The sequence below is a fragment of the Eubalaena glacialis genome, chromosome 1, assembly GCF_028564815.1.
Source record: "Eubalaena glacialis isolate mEubGla1 chromosome 1, mEubGla1.1.hap2.+ XY, whole genome shotgun sequence".
NCBI classification, from domain to species: Eukaryota; Metazoa; Chordata; class Mammalia; order Artiodactyla; family Balaenidae; genus Eubalaena; species Eubalaena glacialis.
The window spans coordinates 26,409,595-26,434,157 of NC_083716.1; the positions used below are offsets into that span (position 1 = coordinate 26,409,595).

The 24,563-nt window shown below is 38.9% G+C and overlaps 1 protein-coding gene across 4 annotated transcripts in view; it reads right to left on the bottom strand.

Moving 5' to 3' along the window:
• The window catches only part of CNNM2 (cyclin and CBS domain divalent metal cation transport mediator 2), a 146,332-nt gene extending 121,769 nt beyond the window's left edge, over positions 1-24,563 (bottom strand). For all 4 annotated transcript variants that reach the window (XR_009702000.1, XM_061199034.1, XM_061199018.1 and 1 more), the window contains exon 1: positions 22,799-24,563. Coding sequence is in view for 3 of the 4 variants with exons in the window: in XM_061199034.1 (XP_061055017.1) it covers positions 22,799-24,419 (1,621 nt within the window). In the remaining variant the exon portion in view is untranslated. The remainder of the gene's footprint in view (positions 1-22,798) is intronic.

Here is a 24,563-nt window from a genome sequence, read left to right on the forward strand (position 1 = left end):
GCAGAACACTCCCTATAGCACCAATTAACTCATTCTGTCTTTTTTATAACTACAGTCAGGACTTTTCCCCCCATGTTCCTTGAGGACTTACATAACATATAAAATAGCTTTCCATTTTCCATACTGCCTCACACATTCTAGATCAAATATTTATGGAAGTTATCAGAACTGGAGGGACTTGGAATTCTGAGTCTCAACCATGTCTTTATGGTGAAGCAATCAATGACCGCAGAGTTGAAATGGCTTCACTGCTAAAGTACACATTGATTGAGCACTCTAAGTGGCAAGCCCAGAGATGAACTAAACAAAAATTCCTGACCTCAAGGAACTCACAGTCCAATAAAGGAGAAGAGAATTGTAAACAACAATTACCAAAAGGAAAAAAAAATCCACACGGTGATATATGAGGTATGAACAAGGTCCTATAGTAACAGAAGAGGGCACCTAACTCAGCTGGAAGGTGAGTAGTTAAAGGCCTCCTCTGCAGAACTCAACTCAGCTCATGTAATAGTTAAAAAGAGAAGGGAAGTAGGTGAAAGGTTCCTTGACATTGGTCTTGGCAATGATTTTTTGGCACTGACACAGGCATCAAAAGAAAAAATAAACAAATAGGGCTACAGCAAACTAAAAAGTTTCTGCACAGCAAACAATCAACAAAATGAAAAGGCAACCTATGGAATGGGAAAAAAAATTTGCAAACCATATATCTAATGAGGGGTTAATATCCAAAATATATAAGAAACTAATACAACTCAATAGCAAAAAACACAAAAAACAAACAAACAAACAAAAAACCCAAATAACTGGACTTTAAAAATAGGCAAAGGACCTGAATAGACATTTTTCCAAGAAGACATACAAATGGCCAATAGGTATAGGAAAAGATGCTCAACACCACTAATCATCAGGGAAATGCAAATAAAAACCACAATAAGATATCACCTTACACCTGTTGGAACGGCTATTATCAAAAAGTCAAAAGATAACAAGTATTGGTGACAGTGTGTAGAAAAGGGAACCCTTGTACACAATTGGTGGGAATGTAAATTGGTATAACCACTATGGAAAACAGTATGAAAGTTCCTCTAAAAATTAAAAAATAGAACTACCATATGATCCAGCCATCTCACTTCTGAGTATATATCCAAAGGAAATAAAATCACTACCTTGAAGAGATATATGGACTCCCATGTTCACTGCAGCATTTTTTGCAGTTGCCAACATATGGAAACAACCTAAGTATCCACAGACAGATGAATAGATTTTAAAAATGTTACACACACACACCCGCCCCCCACAGAGAGGAATATTATTCAGCCTTAAAAAAGAAGGAAATCCTGCCATTTGCAACAATATGGATGAAGCCAGAGGCCATTATACATAAAGATAAATATTGCATGATCTCACTATATATGAAAACTGAAAATTGGAACTCAAAGTAACATAAAGTAAAATGGTGGTTACCAGAGTCTGGGGGATGAGTGGGAGAAAAGGGGAGATGTTGATCAAAAGGTACAAACTTTCAGTTATAACTTCTGGAGACCTAATGTATGGTGACTATAGTTAATAACAATATATCTTATACCAAAGTTTGCTAAGAGTAAATCTCAAGTGTTCTCACCACACATACACAAGAAAGATAACTATGGGAGGTGATGGATATGTTAATTCACCTGATTATGGTAATCATTTCACAATGTATACATATATCAAAACATCACACTGTACTCCTTAAACATACACAATTTTCATTCATCAAAAAAATAATTAAAATTTTTCATTTTAAAAATAAAATAAAAATCAATAAAAAAGAGAAAGGAAAGACCAATGTAACAAGCCAAAGCAACAGCACCTAGGAAGACAGAGAGGCGGAGAGCATGGAGCTCGACTTGAGCACGGCTGCAGCTTGAAGGATATGGGAGGGGCAGGTAGGAGAAGAGCCTGATGTGCCTCTTTTGAATAAGTGAAAAAGGAATGCATGCAAAAGGAAAACTAATATGTGCTTTCTACTTGCAAATATATATATACTCTATTTGAGGTAATACATACTTGCTTTGTGTTTTGTATTATTGGTTAAGGGTCAACAGGAGGCAGTTGGAAGTAGCACTGGATTAAGAACTAGGAAATCCAGGTTCTGGTCCTAACTTTGTCACTAACTACACAAATGGTCTTGGGCAAAACACTTAGTGCTCATCTAGAAAATAAGATGTTTGAAATAGATTCACTACTATGTCTTCCTATCTCAAACATCTATTTTCACACTAGAATGGAAGAAGGAACAGTTTAATATCGACAGAGATGGACAAGGGAGACTTTGCAGAATGAAACTTTTTAAAAGGAGTAAGATGACAAAACCACTGGATGAAAGTGTGGGAGGGGTTCAGGGAAAACACAATCTCAAAATATCACCCCACAGCTTACTCATTAATTATCAAGGGAGGAAGGTACTTTTCAATGTAGTATTCTTGCCAGAAAAAAAAAAAAAAAAAAAAGATTTAAACTGATTCTAACTATGAGGGAAAAAAAATCAGACAAATCCAGATTGTGGAACATTCTACAAAACAACTAGCCTGGACTCCAAAAATGTCAATGTCATGAAAGAAAAAAAGGAAAGGGAACTATTCCAGATTAAAGGACATCACACATGAAAAGATGCTCAACATTACTAATCATCAGGGAAATGCAAATCAAAACCACAATGAGATATCACCTAACATCTGTCAGAATGGCTATCATCAAAAAGGACACAAATAACAAATGTTGGCGAGGATATGGAGAAAAGGGAACCCTGTGCACTGTTGGTGGGGATGTAAATTGGTGCAGCCCCCGTGGAAAACAGTATGGAGGTTTCTCAAAAAACGAAAAATAGAACTACCATATGACCCAGCAATTCCACTGCTGGGAATATATTCAAAACAAAAACAAAAACACTAATTAGAAAAGATGCATGCACCCCAATGCTCAGAGAGGCATTATTTACAATTGCCAAGACACAGAAACAACCTAAATGTCTATCAACAGATGAGTGGATAAAGAAGATGTAGTATATGTATGTGCATACACACACACACACACACACACAATGGAATACTACTCAGCCATTAAAAAGAACAAAATTTTGCCGTTTGCAGCAACACGAATGGACTTGGAGGGCATTATGCTAAGTGAAATAAACTAGACAGAGAAAGACAAATACTGTATGATATCACTTATATGTGGAATCTAAAAAATACAACAAACTAATGAATATAACAAAAAGGAAGCAGACTCACAGATATAGAGAACAAACTAGTGGTTACCAGTGGGGAGGGGGGGGAAGGGTCAATATAGGGGTGGGGTAGTGAGAGGTACAAACTACTGGGTGTAAGATAGTCTCAAGGATGTATTGTACAACACAGGGAATATAGCCAATATTTTGTAATAACTGTAAATGGAAAGTAACCTTTAAAAATTGTATAAAAAAATAATAAAATATATATATATATCAAAAAAATTTTTAAAAGGACACCAAAGAGATCAGACAATTAAATGAATATGGTTGAATATTAGACAATATATTTGTATTGATATCAAATTTCTTGAGTGTGATAATGTTACTGCGATTATTTGGGAGAACATCCTTATATTTAAGAGATCCACGCTGAAGTATTTAGGAGTGAAGTATCATGATATCTGCAACCTACTTTCAAATGATCAATGGTTCAGGAAAAAAAAAAAAACACATATATATACACACATATATGTACATATGTATATATGGAAAGAGAGACAAAAGTGGCAAAATATTAACAATTAATAAATCTAGATGAGAGGTATACAGGAATTCATTATACCATTATTTAAACTTTTCTGTGTTGGAATTTTTTTCAAAATAAAAAGTTGCATGAGGGGAGGATGAGTGAAAATTAGGCAGAAAAGAACAAGGTCAATCTTGAAAGAGGCAGTATAAGAGATACAAAAGTAGTAATTTAAAGACCAAAAAGAATTAAGAAATAGAGGTGTTAAATATATAGGATATAATTATAAGTGGTGTAAGAGTTAGAGATCAGCAGAGATTTCAAGAAAAAAATGGCATTTTAACAAGGTATTAAAGGCACAGCAGAGTCTTAGGTGGGCAGAACTAAGTGTCTTTTAGGAAAAGGAACATGAGCAGAAGTGTGCCAGCCACAGTATGTTTATATAGAAACACTTATACACATGTAAATATAGACATATAGACATACAGACATATACATATTACATATATGAAGTTATGAGACTGCCCTTTTGGACAGAAGGTACAAATATGGGTTAGAGCCAGAATATGAAGAGCTCTGCAAACTCTGGAAGGGTCTGGATTCCATACAGGAGATAAAGGGAACTCTTGGAGGTTTTTTTGTATTTTCCCCCTAAAAAATAAAGGGCTTCCCTGGTGGCACACTGGTTAAGAATCTACCTGCCAATGCAGGGGACACGAGTTCGAGCCCTGGCCTGGGAAGATCCCACATTCTGTGGAGCAACTAAGACCGTGCGCCACAACTACTGAGCCTGTGCTCGAGAGTCCCCGAGCCACAACTACTGAGCCCACATGCCACAACTACTGAAGCCCTCGCGCCTACAGCCCATACTCTGCAACAAGAAAAGCCACCGTAATGAGAAGCCTGCGCACCGCAACAAGGAGTAGCCCCCGCTCGCTGCAACTAGAGAAAAGCCCACATGCAGCAACAAAGACCCAAAGTAGTCAAAAATAAAATAAATTAAATAAATAAATTTTTTTTAAATTAAAAAAAAATAATAAAGTAATGCCTGCTTGCTTTGGGGGAAGACTATTGCCCTGTGTTTGTGGTGCTTGCATTCACTTGGGATTCCAAATGACCTGGGGAGAGAAAACGAACCTCGCCTAACTTCTCTGCAGTTAACACTTAAGGCTTTGGGGTCCTTTATTTGGCAGGGAGAGTTGGTAAAGTGAGTAATACACTATTTTTGGAAGATAAGGCTGGACAGTTTGAAAATGTTAAGTTTGGACACAATGTTTAACCCTGGAACTGCACCTTAAAAACCAGTACAGTAATAGAATGTTCTTTTGGCCAGGTGCCCACTGAAATTTATAAGGAATTCCAAAAGACACTTGTGTGTGGGCAGGTCTGTGAAGACAGTATAGTCTTTTGACCTGGGAGGCCCAGAGGCCCTTTCAGTGTGCCTATGAGGTGAAAACCTGTCATAATGACACTAACATATTACTTGGCCTTTTTTTACCACTCTCAAGTGGATTTCCTAACTACATAACAATGAATTGAAAGCAGATGCCCATGAGAACATAGGTGTCTTATTAAAGAGATCCATGTCAGTTTCTAATGTATTCATAAATTATAATAAAGATGACTATATAAAAAAAAAGTAATGCCTGCTTAATTTAGAAAATATAGAAAAGTAATAGGATAAATATAAAAATCATCCTATCTTTATTAGTAACATTTTGGTGTATTTCCTACCATCTTTTTTTTTTTTTTTTTTTTTTTGGCTGCATTGGGTCTTCGTTGCTGCGCACGGGCTTTCTCTAGTTGCGGCGAGCAGGGGCTACTCTTCGTTGCGGTGCTCGGGCTTCTCACCGTGGTGGCTTCTCTTGTTGCGGAGCACGGGCTCTAGGTGCATGGGCTTCAGTAGTTGTGGCACGTGGCTCAGTAGTTGTGGCTCATGGGCTCTAGGGCGCAGGCTCAGTAGTTGAGGTGCACGCACTTAGTTGCTCCGCGGCATGTGGGATCTCCCCGGACCAGGGATGGAACCCGTGTCCCCTGCATTGACAGGCGGATTCCCAACCACTGCACCACCAGGGAAGTCCCCCTACCATCTTTTTATGTAGTTTTAGAATCATAGCTGAGCCCATGTTGCTTTTTTTACTTAAAATAATCATTTCCCTATGTTATTAAAAACCTTACATTACTCTAAATGGTTGCATCAAATGTACATATCCAGATTTGCTTCACCATTCCTAAATACTAGATTTTTAGATTGTTTATAAATTTTTGCTATTTAAAAAAATATTTAGCTCCTCAAAATATTGAAAATAGAATAACCATATGATCCAGCAATTCCACTTCTGGGTATATACTCAAAAGAACTGAAAGCAGGGACTTGAACAGATATTTGTACACCCATATTCATAGCTACATTATTTTCAATAGTCAAAAAGTGGAAGCAACCCAAGTGTCTATTGATGGATGAATGGATTAAAAAAAAAAAGACGGTATATACACACACTGGAATATTATTTGGCCTTAAAAAGGAAGTAAATTCTAACATATGCTACGACGTGGATGAACCTTGAGGACATTATGCTAAGTGAAATAAGCCAGTCACAAAAGATGCTATATGATTCTACTCACATGAGGTACGCAGTGTAGTCAAATTCAGAGACAAAGTAGAATGGTGGGTGCCAGGGCCTGGGGTGGGGAGGTATGGGGAGTTGTTGTTTAATGGGTACAGAGTTTTAGTTCTGCAAGGTGAAAAGAGTTCTGAAGATTGGTTTGCACAACAATGAGAATGTACTTAACACTACTGAACTATACACTTAAAAATGGTTAAGATGGTATATTGTATGTGTATTTACCATAATTTTTTTAATTAATAAAAGTTTATAATTTTAAAAAATATTTTTAGATGAGCATCTCTATGTTTTAAGTTTTACATGCATTTCTGATAGTTCCTGTGATGAGATTTCTGAAAGTGGAGCTACTAGACTAAAGGACACACAAAAAGCATCAGGTTCTTAAGCATATTGCCAAATTACCTTCTAGGAAGATCATCACACCATTAATATTATAACAGAGTCTCACACCACACCCTCGATAATATTCACTTCAATCATTCAACAATATTTATTGTGCCCAGCCCTGTTGTAGGCCCTGGGAATACAGGTGGGGGCAAGACAGACAAAAGTCCCTGCCCTCATGGAGCATATGTTCTGGTGAGAGAACCAGGCCAAAAAATTTAAAATTAAAAAAGAAAAAAAAAAGTAAACAAAAGTTATGATACAGTATGAGGTAAAGGAAGAAAAAAATAAAGAAGGGAAAGCAGATAACCATTGCAGAGGAGGGGCTGAAACTTTAGATAGGAAGGCCATAGACAGCCTCACTGACTTGGTGAAATCTGAGTAAAGATCTGAAGGAAGGAAGCGAGCCATAAAGTTATCTGGGGGAAGGGCATTCCAGGGACAGGGAACAGCAACTACAAAGACCCTAAAGCAGGCCTAGAATGCCCCCAGTATCCAAGAAACAGCCAGAAGGCCACTGTGGTTGAAACAAAGAGTCAGGGAAAAAGTAGTAGGAGATGCAATCAGAGAAGAGGTCACAGGGCCTTGATAACTGTACATTATCATTCTCTCTTTTCGTTTCAATTTGATTTCATTATGGTAAGAATGCTTAATATGAGATCTACCCTCTTAACAAAATTTTAAGTGTACAATACAGTATTGTTAACTATGGATACAAATGTTGTATAGCAGACATCTGGAACTCATTCATCTTACTTTTATCATTTTTTTCTATCCTGGCTATTTTGATAGGTAAAAAGACAATGTATTAGTCTGCTTGAGCTACTATAACAAAATACCATAGCGGATGGCAAAAACAACCGACATTTATTTCTCACAGTTCCGGAGGCTGGGATGAGAGCCAGCAGTTCCTGGTGAGAGCCCTCTTCCTGTGTCCTCACATGGCAGAGAGAGGGTAATCCCTGTCTCCTTCTTCCTCTAACCCCATCATGAGGGCCCTACCCTCATGACCTCATCTAACCCTAATTACCTCCCAAAGGCTCCATCTCCAAATACCATCACACTGGGGACTTCAACATATGATTTGGGGTGCGGGGGTGACAGTTCAGTCCACGGAAGATGATATCGTACTATTTTGATTACAGGAGGTTTCTAATAAACTGGTAAGATGAAAACTATGTTTAAGGAAGATCAACTTAGTAGAGGCATACTTGATGAAATAGACAAAATAAGGGAAGCAATCTTGGAAGTTTTACAATAATCAAGATGAAGAGATTGATTCATTCATTCATTGAGAATGCATTTATGGAGCACCTAAGACAGAGTAGGCACTGAACGAGGCACAAATAAAAGTGACTAAGGGCTGCAGTAGTAGAAGCTGGAATGGAAAGAAAACAAAAAGTGTAAGAGGTATTTTCAAAAAATGTCAATTAAATTTGGTAACAAGATACAGGAGGCAAAGAGAGTATAAAGTTCCTATGTATTACAAGTTACTTCAGAACAGGAAAAATATCTAAGTCATCTTTGCATCCCACACAGTTTTTTTTATTATGATACTGAATAAATGCTTAAGGATTAAAAGTGAGTCAAAGAAAACATTCTAAAGATGGAAAAAGACCATGGAAGATAAAGACAAAATCTTGGGGAATGCTCAATTAGAAATGGAAGGAAGAAATCAGGAATCTAAAAGGAAAAGGAAGGAGTCAGAGAAACAGGAAGAGAAACAAGACTGTGCTGAAGAGCTAACCTGAATGTGAAAAGCAGCAAAGGAGTCAAGGAAGTGAGGAAGGATGACAACCTAGATGTGGATTTGACAATAAAAGGAGTCACTGGTCATGACAGTTTGAAGCCAGACTGCAGAGGATTAAAGATGAAGCCAGGGGCAAGGAAAAGGAAGTAACTACCTGTTCCTTAGGAAATCTTGTAGTAAAAGGATAAAGGAAAACTAAACAGGTAACGATTCCTGAACACGCATAACTCTGCCAGAAATGCCTGCGTTGGCCTCTGCACATGCAGTGAGGCTAAGGAAGCTTTAAGGAAGTATTTACAACATTCGCCCTAGTTGGGAGCCTCAAACAACCAGGTGGGTTGAATGAATACAGGAAAGATTCTATCTGTACCATGTATGAAGAGGCAGCAAGTCTTCACAGTTGCTACTAACAGCTGGTTTGGTAAGCAGCCTTAAGAGGTCAGAGAAAGTAATACCTGTAGTGAGAACTTGGTTTGTTGGATTTTAGCTAACGTGTGCTAAACCAGCTTACGTCAATTAACATTCTTTTTTCTGTTTGTTTAGTCTCACTATGAGACTGTTAGAGGCTCTCCTCAAACATCCGGAGATGTTTGGCTGTCCATTCATATTTAAGAGGGTTATGCTTAAATGCTGGCAAAGGTTCTGTGTCAACTGATGAGCTTCACTGTAGAGTAACCATGCCAAAACTTCTGTATATTTTTAAATATCAAGGAACTGAGTAATAATAAATTTATTTGACTGCCTAATACGCATGGGACTATTTAAGAACACTACTGTTTGTAAGAAAGCAAACATCAATTTCACTTCCTAAAATGCTTAGTTTTCTTGGGAAGTTAGATAAAAGGAGTAGAGGCAAAATCCACTGTCATTATTTTATCTCATTTGCAGACACACTTTAGGAAAGATGCCTAAATGACAGCTAACTTATCCTATAAATAAATATAAAGTTTCTGTATACGTTCAGAAAAAGAAAGAAAATCACATCTTTTTATCTATCTGAGATAAATGATGTATAACAGGTGTATAATTTCATAGGAATATAATCAAAGAAATACCCGATCTCATCAAAGTTAAAAAGTCTTTTTATTGTAGCAAATGTATAAGGTAGTCTGGAAACTACTGAGCTTCAAGCACGTGTGGTTCCAGTACATTCCTTTTACTCTTTTGTCCCCTTTTAATAATTATTACTGGTTTTACAGTGATGATTTCTTTTTTTTTTTTTTAACTGGGGTATAGTTGGTTTACAATGTTGTGTTAGTTTCTGCTGTACAGCAAAGTGAATCAGCTATATGTATACATATATCCCCTCCTTTTTTTTGATTTCCTTCCCATTTAGGTCACCACAGAGCACTGAGTAGGGTTCCCTGTCCTTTATAGGATGATTTCTATAGATAAAAGGAAGCATCAGTTTCCAGAATCTCAATGTCCCCAAGTGAGAGGTATCTTGGGATTACTTTATGCTAAAAGTACAAATGTAGGTGAAACGCAACTACTTCACCAATCTTTTACTTAATAAGGGCAATCAAGTAAGTATCAAACAGCTTCATTCCAGGAAGTCCAGATACAAATCTAAACTGGATTTTGTTAAATGATAACATGTTTTGAAAACAAATGCAACACAAAAACCTAAATTCCTTTTTTTCAAATCTAATATTAATTTTGCTAAGCTGTTGTACATGCACACGTGCACTCACACACGTGTATGCATACAAACACACACACCTTATGGGTTTTAAAATGCTATTCGTCTTTCATTCCAAACACTAAGGATTCCAGTGAGGAGGATAAAATGGCACAAATGGCAGCATGGTTGCATTATGACAAAATAGTCCATATTTCCTAGGAAAAAAAAGGATAAGTTTCACCTAAGTACACTGAATTTCACTTAAATACCTAAATCAGTAGTTCAAGTGACAAAATTTACACTTTTAATAAAATTTTAATAGATTTCATTTTTCCCCAAACATTACAAAACACGTGCTTAAAAAAACAACTTGATGGGATTAACATATGTATAAAATAGATAATCAGGACTTCCCTGCTGGCGCGGTGGTTAAGAATCCGCCTGCCAATGCAGGGGACACAGGTTCGAGCCCTGGTCCGGGAGGATCCCACATGCCACGGAGCAACTGAGCCCATGTGCCACAACTACTGAGCCTGCGCTCTAGAACCCGTGTGCCGCAACTACTGAGCCTGTGTGCTGCAACTACTGAGCCCGCACACCTAAAGCCCATGCTCCACAACAAAAGAAGCCACCAATGAGAAGCCCGCACACCGCAATGAAGAGTAGTTCCCACTCACCACAACTAGAGAAAGCCCACGCGCAGCAACTAAGACCCAACGCAGCCAAAAATAAATAAAATTAAAAAAAAAAAAAAGAATTAACAAGGACCTACTATATAGCACAGGGAACTAATAACCTATAAGGGAAAAGAATCTGAAAAAGAATATAACTGAATCACTGTGCTGTACCCCCAAAACTTCCACAAAATTGTAAATCAACTATACTGCAATAAAAAAATTTTTTTAAAAAAACTTGAAGCAACATAGAAAAACATACTTCCTCCCCTAAAACCCACCATCAAGAGGTAGTTATTTTCAATTAATATTTTAGTAAATGTTCTTCTAGCCTTTGCAGGTAAATGTATGTACACAGGAACAAGGAAGTAAAAATTTTAAAGAAAAAACTTAGCAGATGGCCCACACAATATGATTGTAATAGTATTTTACCCAATTGATTTGCTTGCAGCAGAATCTCACCCCCACCCCAAACAATCTCATGCCCCTAAAGTATAACCACGGGAGCAAGAAAAATCTCTCTGCTCAGTAATCAACTCTATAGAGACCAAATTATTCCTGCCATGCCTTAAATCAAGGTGGTACACTAGTGACTAAAGGAAACAAATCTTGAAGGAGATGAGAGAGCATGTTGTCTCATTCTAGCTGTTTTTAATGTTACCTCTAAAAACCTGCTCAAATATTTCCATCTCTTGCATGGTTCTCAGTACTGCCTAAGCCCCGAATGCCATTCTGCAGAGGCTCCAAGTTGAGTCAGCACATTGTTTTTATGATTGCAGATGGGCAAATGGAAAAACTGAGGCTTTGCACACTCCCATAAAGATCAGATGATGCCCTCAGTCTGTCTTTGCTAGCATGGGAAAACATTCTCTCTCTCAGATTACCAGCCCCCCACCCCCCCCCCCACCCCTGCACAAAAAAAGAAGAAAAAAAAAAAAAAAAGAGCATAGAGTTTCATTTTGTCTCTTCTGGTTACCTGCTACCCAAAAAACCTCAAGAATCATACTGACAATGGCAGTATGAAATGCAGAGTGACTAAAAGTCAGGGCTTTTCCTAGTCTCTGTAAAAACGACCCAAAGAAAAACCCTTGGTAAAATGGCCTGGAGAAGAAAGGCACTACAGAACCACTTAGATACTAAGCAAACACAGCCTTTTCTGTGCTCATCTTCTAGCCCAAATCCCAAGTCTGACACAAAACCACTCTAAACATTAGATAGAAACAAATTAACTTTTAAACTCCCAAGCTCCAGCCAGCTATATTTTTGGTGTCTTTGACACGTTTCATACAGCCTATTTCTTTTTTTGTATATCTAATCTGAATCTGAAATAGAAATGTTACTCTTTCCTATCAAATTTCCCAAAGAATGACAATGTCAGTCATCAACAGAGCTTCATTCTATACATATGAAAGTGTTAAGTAAAAATGCCTAACTTTTTTTAAGGAAAAAATAAAGTCCACTACAATCAAACGAAACACAAGGTAACCCCCCCCCAAAATTCACATATTTTTGAAAAGCACTTTCCTATTTTAAGAACCATGTGTTACCTAATAAATGAGTTCACCAAGGTTGCAGGCTACAAGATCAATATACAAAGATAGATTATATTTCTATATACTACCTATGAACAATCTAAAAATAAAAGTAATAAAACAACTCCATTTACAATAGCATCAAAAAATTTTTATTCCAAGTATTTTATTTAACAAAAAGATTGCAAATACACTGAAAAATACAAAACATTGTTGAAGGAAATTAAAGAAGACCTAAATAAATGGAAAGATATCCCATATTCATGGATGAAAGATTTAATATTGTTAACACTGCAGTACTCCCCAAATTGATCTACAGATTCAATGCAGTCTCTATCAAAATTCCAACTGCCTTTGCAGAAATGGACAAGAAGATCCATGAAAAATTCATACAGAAATGCAAGCAATCCTGACAATCAAATCATTATGAAAAAGAAGAACAAAGTTGGAGAATTCATACTTCCCGATTTCAAAACTTAGTACAAGGGATTTCCCTGGTGGCGCAGTGGTTGAGAATCTGCCTGCCAATGCGGGGGACACGGGTTTGATCTCTGGTCCGGGAGGATCCCACATGCCGCGGAGCAACTGAGCCCATGCGCCACAACTACCGAGCCCACGTGCCACAACTGCTGAGGCCCGCACGCCTGGAGCCCGTGCTCCACAACAGGAGAGGCCACTGCAATGAGAGGCCAGTGCACTGCAGGAAGAGTGGCCCCTGCTCTCCACAACTAGAGAAAGCCCGTGCACAGCAACAAAGACCCAATGCAGCCAAAAATAAATAAGTAAATACATAAATAAATTTATTTAAAAAATAAAATTAAAAAATAAATAAATTTATTTTTTTTTTAAAAACTTAGTGCAAAGCTACAAGAACCAAAAGAGTGTGGTACTGACATATGAAAACATAGATAAGTGGAACAGAATTTAGAGTCCAGAAATAAACCCTCACATTTATGGTCAATTGACTTGTGACAAGGATGCCAAGATAATTCAATGGGGAAAGAGTAGTCTTTTCAACAGATGGTGCTGGAACAACATGATATTCACATGCAAAAGGATGAAGTTAGACCCCTATCTCACAGCACATACAAAAATTAACTCAAAATAGATTAAAGGCCTAAAGGTAAAAGATAACCTATGAAAGCCTTAGGAGATAACATAGGCATAAAACTTTGTGACCTGGGACGGGACAATGGTTTCTTAGATATGACAATAAAAACAAAGCAACAAAAGAAAAAAAAAAAGGAAAGAAATTGGACTTCATGAAAATTAAAACTTTTCTGCTTCAAAGGTTACTACCAAGAAAGTGAAAAGACAACCCACAGAATATGAGAAAATATTTGCAAATTATATACCTGGTAAGAAACTAGTATGTAGAATACACAAAGAACTATTACAATTCAATAATAAAAAGACACAATTAAAAATGGGCAAAAAATATGAAGAGACTTTTCTCCAAAGAAGATAAACAAATGGCCAATAAGCACATGAAGTGATGCTCAACATCATTAGCCATTAGGAAAATACAAATCAAAACCACAATGAGACGGGACTTCCCTGGTGGTCAAGTGGCTAAAGACTCTGCGCTCCCAGTGCAGGGGGCCTGGGTTCAATCCCTGGTCAGGGAACTAGATCCCACGTGCATGCCACAACTAAAGATCCCATGTGCCACAACTAAGACCCAGTGCAGCCAAAAACAAAAAACAAAAAAAAACACACACAATGAGATACCACTTCACACCTACTAGGATGGCTATAATTAAACAAACAAACAAACAAACAAATCACAATAACAAGAGTTGGCAAGGATATGGAGAAATTGGAACTCTCATACATTATTGGTGGGAATGTAAAATGGTACAGCCACTTTGGAAAACAGTTTGGCAGTTTCTCAAAGAGTTAAAAATAGAGTTACCATATGACCCAGCCATCCTACTTCTAGTTATCTACCCAAGATAATTGAAAACTTATGTCCACACAAAAACATGTATACCAGTAGTCACAGCAGCATTATTTATAATGATCAAAAACTAGAAACAGCCTCAATGTCCATCTACTGATGGGTGGATAAACAAAATGTGGTATATCCATAAAATGAAATATTATTTGACCATAAAAAATAAATGAATGAAATACTGATACATGCTACATGTATGTACTTGGATGTACTGATACATGCCATATGGATGTACATGGATGAACCTTGAAAACACTACACTAAGTAGAAGAAGCCAGACACAAAAGGCCACATTGTGTATGATTTCATTTATATGAAATGTCCAGAAAAGGCAAATCCATAGAGACAGAAAGTAGATTAACAGTTTCCAGGGACTGTGGGGAGAGGAGGATGGAGAGTGACTACTGATGGGTTTCTTTCTGGAGTAGAAAATGTTCTGGAAGTAGACAGTAGTGATGGCTGTACACCTTGTGAATACACTAAAAACCACCAAGTTGTACACTTTAAAAGGGTGAATTTTGTGGTATGTGAATTATATCTCAATTTTTTAAAATTTTAAAGTAACCATTTGTTTCAGCAGTAAAATGTTCCTAAGGAGAAATGGAATAATATGAGTTCTCTGTTAGTAAAGGTTAGTTTTCCCTAAGACCAGGACTCATAATGTTCTCAGCAGATTTGAATTTTTTCCAGGTATGTTATTCTACAAAGTTAACAAAGGGATTTTTGCAAAGACTGGCTATGATTACCCTATCCTAACACATCAACTATTAACACTTTTTCCATGTTTCCTTTCAGTCCGTATACATGTATATTTTTACATATCGATAATCTATGCAAAATAATCAGCAAAAATTTTCCCATACTGCTACATGGCTTTCAAAATGATCATTAAATGGTTGTGATTAGTTGACACCTACAATTTTCTTAACTCCTTCCCCTCCATGTCCATCTTGAACTGTTAGATATATTTAAGTTATCTCAAACTTTTCACTAGATATTTTTTGCAGTATACATACAACATGAAAAGCCAACATAGCTCTTTCCTTCTCTTGAATTATATCACTGAATTAAGATTTCCAGGGGAAATTACTAAACCCTTTGTAGGACATTTTTATGACTCCTGGTTGCCTTCTAAAAGTATTAAAAAGTTACATTGCTATAAGCAACAAAAACTTGCTATATTAGACATTGCCATTTTTTATGCTTTTGATGTAATCAATGTTAAAAGATTTTATCTGAGTAATCTGAGATCTTCCTTTAGTCTTCAAACTCTAGTTATTCAAAGGTTTCCAAAATCCATGAGCACTTGTTCCATTTCTTTTAAACTTTGTTGTTTTTTTCAGTCACAGTTAAGGAGAATAAAGAATTTTTTAAAATTCAGCATTCTTACTCTAAGGAGGGTAGAACACGTAATCAATTGCCTTGTTTTCCTTAAAAATATATACACATGCGGCCATCTCACAAGTAACAGCAACCGCTAAAAAAGCCTAGAATTCAATCACAATAAAAAGAAAAACCTAACAATTAGCCCCTTTCAAGATTTCAATATCCAGGGTAATTCCCTGGCAGTCCAGCGGTTAGGACTCGGCGCTTTCACTGCTGTGGCCCAGGTTCAATCTCTGGTCGGGGAACTAAGATCCCGCCAACCGCAGCGGCCAAAAAAACAAAAAGATTTCAACATTCATAACAACTATCAGCACACATGGCCCAAGGTGTCTCTCTTGACTTGCAATCTTTAGTCTAGAGAAAGACCAAGAACAATGTGGAAGAGTCTACAGAGCCATTACATAAAGATAATGGTTAACTGAGCACTAAGTGCCAAGTACTACCAGAAGCATTTTCATATTCATTATCACATGAATCCTTACTAAGTACCTTATGAGTAACAAAATATCCCATTTTACTATGGAAAAAACTGAGGCTTAAAGAGGCTAAGATACTTGTCCAAAGTAGATCCAGAAAGAGCACATTTTTCTTAACCTTTATGCTAGCAGGTGGTATCCTCCCCACAGGATGTGAATTAAAAAAAAAAAAAAAAAAATCCCACCTAGGTCTGACAGCAAGAAGGGGTTAAGTATGAAGAAATGAGGATCTCACCATCATTACAGCAGTATTTATGATCAATGGTTGCACAGATGTAAAAGTGGGGGAGAGTCAGCACCCCCATTATCTCCATCAAGCCCTAAGCCAGTCTAATAAACATATCATCTACAGAAGATGCTTGTTCTTAGTCCCCTTTCTTCCCCTTCCACAGCCTGCCACCCCTAACATCTTTCTATGTAGACATTCTGGAGGTGCCAGTGATGTGATTTGAAAGAAAGAATGCTTCTTATTGTCTCTCCTTTGCAGTGCTGGTAGGATTTGGGGTTTCGCATTTGTGTTCTGAGAAAAAGATGATGAAAAGACAATACTAAAATTGTATTCAATCCCAGTCATCCATTTCCATGTATTTAGTTTAATAAATGTTCTTTATATGCCAAGCAAATCTTACTGAAATTGATACTGACTACCAATTAAAGTACATGCATTTAGAGAAAAGGGCCCTTTAGAAAGAAATATACTACTTTATATGTAACTAAAGTACTGTAAACATCTAATTCGAGTCCAGAGGTTTGTTCTTAAAAGTTTAAGTAGTTCAAAAGCAAATAAAACCATAAAATATTATGTTGGCTCAGTCTATTTTGTGCATTTTCCTGGTTAAAAATATTTTAAACTTGTTTAGGTTTGCTAATACTTAAAATTCACAGGTACCTCACAGTACTTTGGAATGTTTCAGAATTTAAATAATTCTGAGGCCCTTTTGAGGGGAAGGGGCAGGTGCTATGTAATCCCCATAAAAACCAAGAGAAAAAGCAGAACAAGATCCTTTCCTGTTTTGTCCAGATCATACTAAGTCAGAGCTGATATTCAACTATGGTGTCTACTGACCTAAAAGGCTTCGGTGATTCTAACACAAATAACCCCCAAGTCAGACTGGATCATCTGAAAGAATTTAGCTTACATTATAAAAAACCTGAAAAAAGGGGCCCATAGATGTATGAATGGAACACATGCTTCAAATGCTTTGATGACTATTTCAATGGAAACTTCACAGACCTGTACCTTAAACAAAAATTAAAAGCGCCAAAGAAGTTTCACCCCATAGTCCCAAATCCAATCTTCATTACTCTCACAGAAGAAATAACAACAACAACAACAAACTCATTTCAGGATATCTAAAACAAGTTAACTCAAAAGAAAAAGAAATAGCTTACACTGAACTACCTGAGGCTTCAATCTAGATATCAAGGCCCATTTCTTAAAACACACTCGTAGTCTAACCTTAGCAGAGTAAAAAAACTCAATTAAAGTAAACTAAAATAAAATGAGGTCACACATTCAGACTTATTTTCCATGTAACAAAATGCCTGTCAAAGATGGTTTGAATGCTGGATATCAAAAATATTGATGTCAAAATCACAAGGCAAATAAAACCAATGGCAAACCTATATATTTGCTTTTTCAGTGATGCGGCTGCCTTTAACTCTAACAAGAATTTAAAGGTACCTTGAACTTGGAACCAGAAGTCCTGCTTGTTGGAATGGAGAGAACTCCATGCTAGAGTCAGGGACATAGGTTCTAGTCCTGTTGATGCTACTAGCTACGTGGGTGGCCCTAAGCAAGTCACTTAGCTTTCTCTCCTCAGGGTTTACTTTCCTTATTTAAGAGGTTGACTAGACCAATGTTTCCTAAACTCACCTAATCATAAGAATTACCTCAGGGTAACTGTTAACAGTATGGATTCCAAACCCCGTTCCCTAAGAGATTCTGGTTGAGGAGGTCTCTGAGTGAGGCTTAGGAACTAATTCTTAACAAGTGATCCAAGTAAGTTTTATCATCTGGTAACCTTCACAAACACTGGACTGGATGATCCATGAGCTGCCTGCCTTCCAGCTCTGATTCTATACTATCTGGATATTTCAAAATGATGTTCTAAAACTATGCAAAATTATAATAGCATCACATGTGTTACTGCAAAAAGTAAATAAACATACAAGATCACAGAAACAAATACATCACCCTCAACACCATTCATACTTTTAAACATCAATAAAGACATCCTCCTAGTTTCTAGGCAAGTGGAACACTTTATTTGGTGAGGAAAAAAGTTTTAAATATTAAACTCTCAGCACATTAATATGGAAAGACTTGTGTTATAGGAAGAGAGAATTGTACACCAAATGTTTTAAGTGAAAACTACACATTGCGTTCTTCCCTTAAAGAACATTATCTGATGAGCTCACCTGTTCCCAGTTTTAAAAAAGCTAAAAAACAGCCTGTCTGTCTGTAGCAGCTATGAAAACAGCGAGCTCTGCAATACTGGAATGCAATTGTTACAAAGCTAAAAGAAACAAAACAAAGTAAAACAAACAAACAACTGGGTGGCTCAGAGCCCACTATCTTTTGTTAGGAAGGTTTTGTCAGGTATAGGGAGAGCGTCCAGGGCACTTTCTGCACACAAAGGTAGCAACCTTATTTAACTTTTCCTTCCTCTACACTACATTGCTTTAGACGGTTTTTCCAAAATTCTCATAATCCACTAGTGGGATTTACTTTTACTCTCTGTTTTAGATTTATAAATAACTATAAAACTCACAAAAGAAAAAGACTGATGGCGTGGACCACAGGGGGGCAGGGCTGTACAGGATGCTCTCTGGCAACCATTTGTCACATAAGTGGCTACAAAAGATGTAAATAAAATCAAGATTGAAACACAAAACTGGGTTTGGGTCAGCCTTGCAACACAAACAGATATGAGACTAAGAGTGAAACATGACTACATACTTTAGCTATTAGTCAAACACCATAGTGTTAGCATAAAACACCGTCAAAATGAATCTTGATGCTTGACCTGCAAATACTGGAAATGGAATTGTTTAGATTTAGGGTCATACAAGCCAAAAATTGATTTAACAGTGAAAGTGGGGACACCAACTGTTAGGTACAACATCACAGAAGCACTGGGTTTAAGGCCATATATAGGTCTAAATACATTTCTGTGTTTGTTGCTCTCAGCAAGCCCTGAGGCAATGCTTTGACCAAACCTCACATTCAATTAAAACAGAAATGTAAAATCAGGATCAAGGGGATCAGCATAATAGAATGGTTAAGAGGGCAGGTTTGGCTGTGACACAGACCGAGTTAAAACCCCAAATCAACAAATTACTGAATGACCTTGAACACATCATTTCACCTATGCCTCAATTTCCTCATTTGTAAGATGGAGATGATGCTTTGCTCAGCTCTCAGATTTAAACAAGGTGATTCATGTAAAGCACTAAGCCCTGTACCTGGCAGAGAGTAAATAAATAGGTAATAATAATAGTAAGCTAACTGTAAAAGTTAGCATAATTACTGTCTTCCAACCTCAAGTAAAGCTGTAAGTTTCCTGGCAGCCAGGCAAAAAATTCTAATCATTAGAAAGAAGACATTTACATACACTACATAAAGGTAGCTTTTCATTTCTTTCCACATTACAGAAATTTTCCCCCTCCTTAGTAAAGAATAATTCAGACTAATGATGTAGAGTTATATCCAGGAAAGGCTTCAACGCAGACATTTTTAATTAGAAAGGATAATTTTCAATGAGATCTGGATTAAGGATCTAACCAGTTTGGTAGAGTTACAGTTGGTGTTGTTAGAAGAAAGAGGAAAAAAGAAGAAAAAGCCTTCAAACCATCCCACACAGCATTGCTCAATAGACAAAAACAATAGCAGGTTGACTGTTCACATAACTTCATAATTGAATTACAAAATGAAAAAGAAAAAAAAAATTAGGTGAAATATTTTAACTAACACAAAAGAAAGAAATAACACAGTTATTAGAAAGGTGAAAGTGACCAAACTCATCAAAAAAAGATCAAGGAAGGGAAGGTGAAAAATTAGTTATTCCTACAGTTTCAGTAACAAGCACCCACTCTATCCTTTTAAGATCATGGCTTAAATTTCCCATTTGCAACCAACTTTCTTTGCCCACTCTTCCTAATATGCTACTAGCTTGAATGTACCTTTAATCTGTACTGTCTTCTTAACTGAATACATCATTCTGGTTAGACAAAAATAACATCTTGTGCATTTTTTTTTTTTATATATAATTCAGGGGAGGGCTCCCCTGGTGGCGCAGTGGTTAAGAATCCACCTGCAAACGCAAGGGACACAGGTTTGAGCCCTGGTCTGGGGAGATCCCACATGTCACGGAGCAACTAAGCCCGTGTGCCACAACTACTGAGCCTGTGCTCTAGAGACCGCGAGCCACAACTACTGAGCCCATGCACCACAACTAGTGAAGCCCGTGCGCCTAGAGCCCATGCTCCACAACAGACAGAAGCCACTGCAATGAGAAGCCAGCGCACCACAACGAAGAGTAGCCCCCACTCGCCGCAACTAGAGAAAGCCCGTACGCAGCAACGAAGATGCAACGCAGCCAAAAATAAAATAAATTTTTTTTAAAATTCATGGGAAAATATTAGCAATTCAATCTTTAAAGGATACATTTCAAAGAAAATACTGTGAGAAGTAATTTGGGGAGAGGAAAAAGTTCCTAGTAAAAATAAATTGGTCATAGGAAAACTGTTCAAGGACAATCAAAAACAAATTTCAAAATAATGTAAATTTTGAAATTTTGAGTTAGGGGAAGGATTAATGAGTTGCAAGGTGCAGAACTAAATTCTCAAAGAGAAAAAAGACACAGAAGTGAAGAAAAGACTTCAGCAGGGTGTACACACCAGTGCCACCAATCCATCAGTGGATATGCAAAAATTCTGAATAATAAAAAACAAAAAACATAGACTATATTATCTGTATCAATATTGGGAAATTTAGCAACAGAAAGAAAATAAAGTATTTCAAAGCCATTTTCAAGCATTTCAAGATATTTTTCTATATTACAGATACTACAGCAAAATGAAAGAAGAGACTGGTTAGATGCTCTAATTAACAATTTAGTAGTGAAAGAATAATGACGTCCCAAAAGAAGCTTTGTCACCTAGAGATAATGGACATTTTCTTTTTACTGTTTAAGAATCCAGAAGAATCTCCTTCTGCTTTTAAATGCAAATTACCAATCTCTGAAGCACATTCTGCTCTATTCCTTTATCTGAAAATTACTGCAGTGTGATTCTGTTCCAGAGAGGACACCATTCAGGCAAGAAAATGGAATTAGGACAACTACACACTCTATGTTCAAATCATCACATCCAGTGAGCTGTCACCACTTACACATGACCTTTTTCAGTGGAGAAACCACTATCAGTGATCAAAATTCTATTTGAAGAAGGAAAAGTTAGTTTTGAGGACTATCAGTTCATTAAAGGTTACACACACATTCCAGCATAATACATGAACATGCACCAGCATCATAACAATTTAAAAACTCCGTATCCCTTGGCTTTCAAATAACAAAACTGGCTATTTACTGGAAACGTTTTTAAAGCCAGAATTTCAGTGATAATAGTATGAGTTGCTATTTACCTGTTCATTACATGGTAAAACAAACCAAAAATACCACGATGCAAGAAAGGTGAGCACACCACACTCTGCACTTCTCTTCCCTGGCAAAACTCCCTGGAACAGTGAACAGTGACTCGGAGACATACTTCAATTTAATGTACCAGGTGATCAAGGTTAAAAAGAACACTTTTAAACCAGAAAGTCTCAAGAAATAAATAAACCATAATAGAGGAATTCATCCCATTGTTAAAGATCCAGGCTTTCTGCCAAAACCACACTTGGTTTGGGAAATTTTATTTGTTGTCAGATAAACATAAACAAATAGTGAAGAAAGCTAGGTAAGATAGAGCTTCATAAAAGGTTAACTTACCTCTAGTCTTTCCAAGTTATATATTAACGAATAGCTTTAGTTTTTTAAAAACCCTCTTTTCTAGCTAAGGCAAGTCATCCAAATGAGTGAATTTTTTGGTGATACCTGGCTTATCCCATACCATATTCTCAAAAGCGTACCCTAATCTCTCCCACAGGTCACCAGACAACCAGGAACAGAAACTACTGAAAATGCACTTCCAATCTCTGAAACGCCAGTGATTGTATAGGGTTTAGAAAAGCTGTTTAAACGTTTTCCAAATGCCTGCAATTAGTACATGTCAACCAAATGGCATAGCACGGCATGAGCGGGTCCCTACTTTCATCTACCCACTCAGAATCCGGGCAATGAATGCAGCAGACCTCTCAAGACCAGACTGCAGGGGGGAAGAGTACCATGCACAGAAAATAGAAACCCTGCTTTTTGATATGGGAAAAAGCAAGTGATGGCAGTCTTGTGCTTTTAAAGAACCTAGAAGCGCTTACTAGTTCAATCCATCCCCAAATCCATGCCATCCTTTCAACTTTGCAATTAAAAGAGAAGAGAAATTCCGGTCAATTCGCCTTGGGGGGTTGTTCTGAGGGTAGAGGACTCAAGTAGGGAGGAGGATGGAGAGAGAAAGAGCAAGCCAATGAAAGATAGCGAAATTTCCCACCTTTCTTAAATTCTTCCAGCATAGCGTCCAACTTGGTGTCATTGAAAACAAAGTGCAAGGGGTGGTTATAAAATTTAGTGATGGTTTTCAGGGGAGTACAGTCATCTGGATCCACGAAGGCCAAGTCTTTGACAAAGAGGAGGTCCACGATGTTGGAGCGCTCCCCCTCAAATACTGGAATCCGAGTGTAGCCGCTCTCCATGATCTCCGACATGGTGTTGAAGTCCAGAATAGCTTCGCCGGTGATCATGAAACAGTCCCGGAGGGGAGTCATCACGTCCTCCACGGTCTTGGTGCGGAGCTCCAGCGCCCCTTGGATGATGTTCAGCTCCTCCTTTACGAGGTCGTTGTAGGGGTCTGTGACCCGGAGCATCTCCAGGAGTTTTTCCCGGTTATAGACGGTGCCTATCTCCTGGCCCAAGACGCAGTCCAGCAGCTTGCTTACGGGGTAAGAGGCGGGGAAGGTCATCATCATGAAAAACTTGGTGAGGAAGATGGTGTTGGCCCCCACAGCCAGGCCGTGCCGGGAGCAGATGGCCTGGGGCACGATCTCCCCGAAGATGACGATGCCGATGGTGGAGACCACCACCGCCACGAGGCCTGAGCCAGCTATGTCGTCGAGCAGGATGGTGAGCGTGGTGTTGACCAGCACGTTGCCCAGCAGCAGCGAGCACAGCAGGTAGTTGCCCTGCCTGCGCACGGGCTCGATGCGCTTGGCGTAATTCTTCTCCTTCTCCGTGCCGCAGTTCTGCACGATGCGCAGCTCCATCGGGTCCAGGGCCATGAGTCCCAGGTTGAGGCCGCTGAACATGCCCGATAGGCACAGAAGCAGCGAAATGAAGATCACCTGCAGCCAGAAAGGCAGCAGGAACTTCTTCTCCTCCCCCACGATCATCTTGGTGTCCTCGCCGTCGTGATAAATCCAGGTGGTCTCGGCCCACGGGGGCGGCGGGAGCCCGGCCACCGCGGAGCCGCCCTTGCCCCCGACGGCGCCACCCGCAGACCCCGGGCCGCCGGCGCCCAAGGCTGGCGTGGAGAGCGACGTGCACAGGTAATAGGACTTGCTCTTCTCCATCTTGCGCAGCGGTTTGATCTCGATCTCAATGATGCCTGATGTACGGCGATTGAGAATGATATGGGGCAAGATGATGATATCTGATGTGCGGATGCCGCAGCGCTGGGGGCCGCTGTCCGGCTCCGGCGGCGCAGGGCCCCCCAGCCCGCGCTCGCCCGGGCTGTGGCGCCGCCGCTCATGCTCTGTGAAAGCAATGCGGGACCATGTCTCGTTGTTGATGTTCTGCCCGTACACCCGCAGCTTGACCCGGGTCCGCTCGCTCACCCGCAGCGCCCCCCCTTCCATGAACGACACGTCGTTCGTGTCCTCCAGCCGCAACCCGATGATCACAGTCTCCTCGTTCTCGCCCGCCGCTGCGCAGCCGCCCGCGCCGCAGCAGCAGCTCAGCAGAAGCAGCGGCAACAGCCGTCCAGCCGCCGCCTGCAGGACCCCCCGGCCGCGAGCGCTGAGGCTGCGGCGCGCCGCCATCTTCCAAGTGGGCAGTGCGGCGGCTGCCTGCCCGCCCGCCATCTTTACTTCGGGTTCACAAGTGCCCCAGCCAATCATAGGGTGGCTGCTCCAGCTGCGGCTTCATCCTTCCCACCCGGCGGCGCGAGCGCAGGCACCGGCCCCTGGGCGAGACTGCAACGCAGTGTTCGCACCCACTGCTCAGCAGTCCGCCTCCCTGACTGACACTGACTCGGCCTGGGC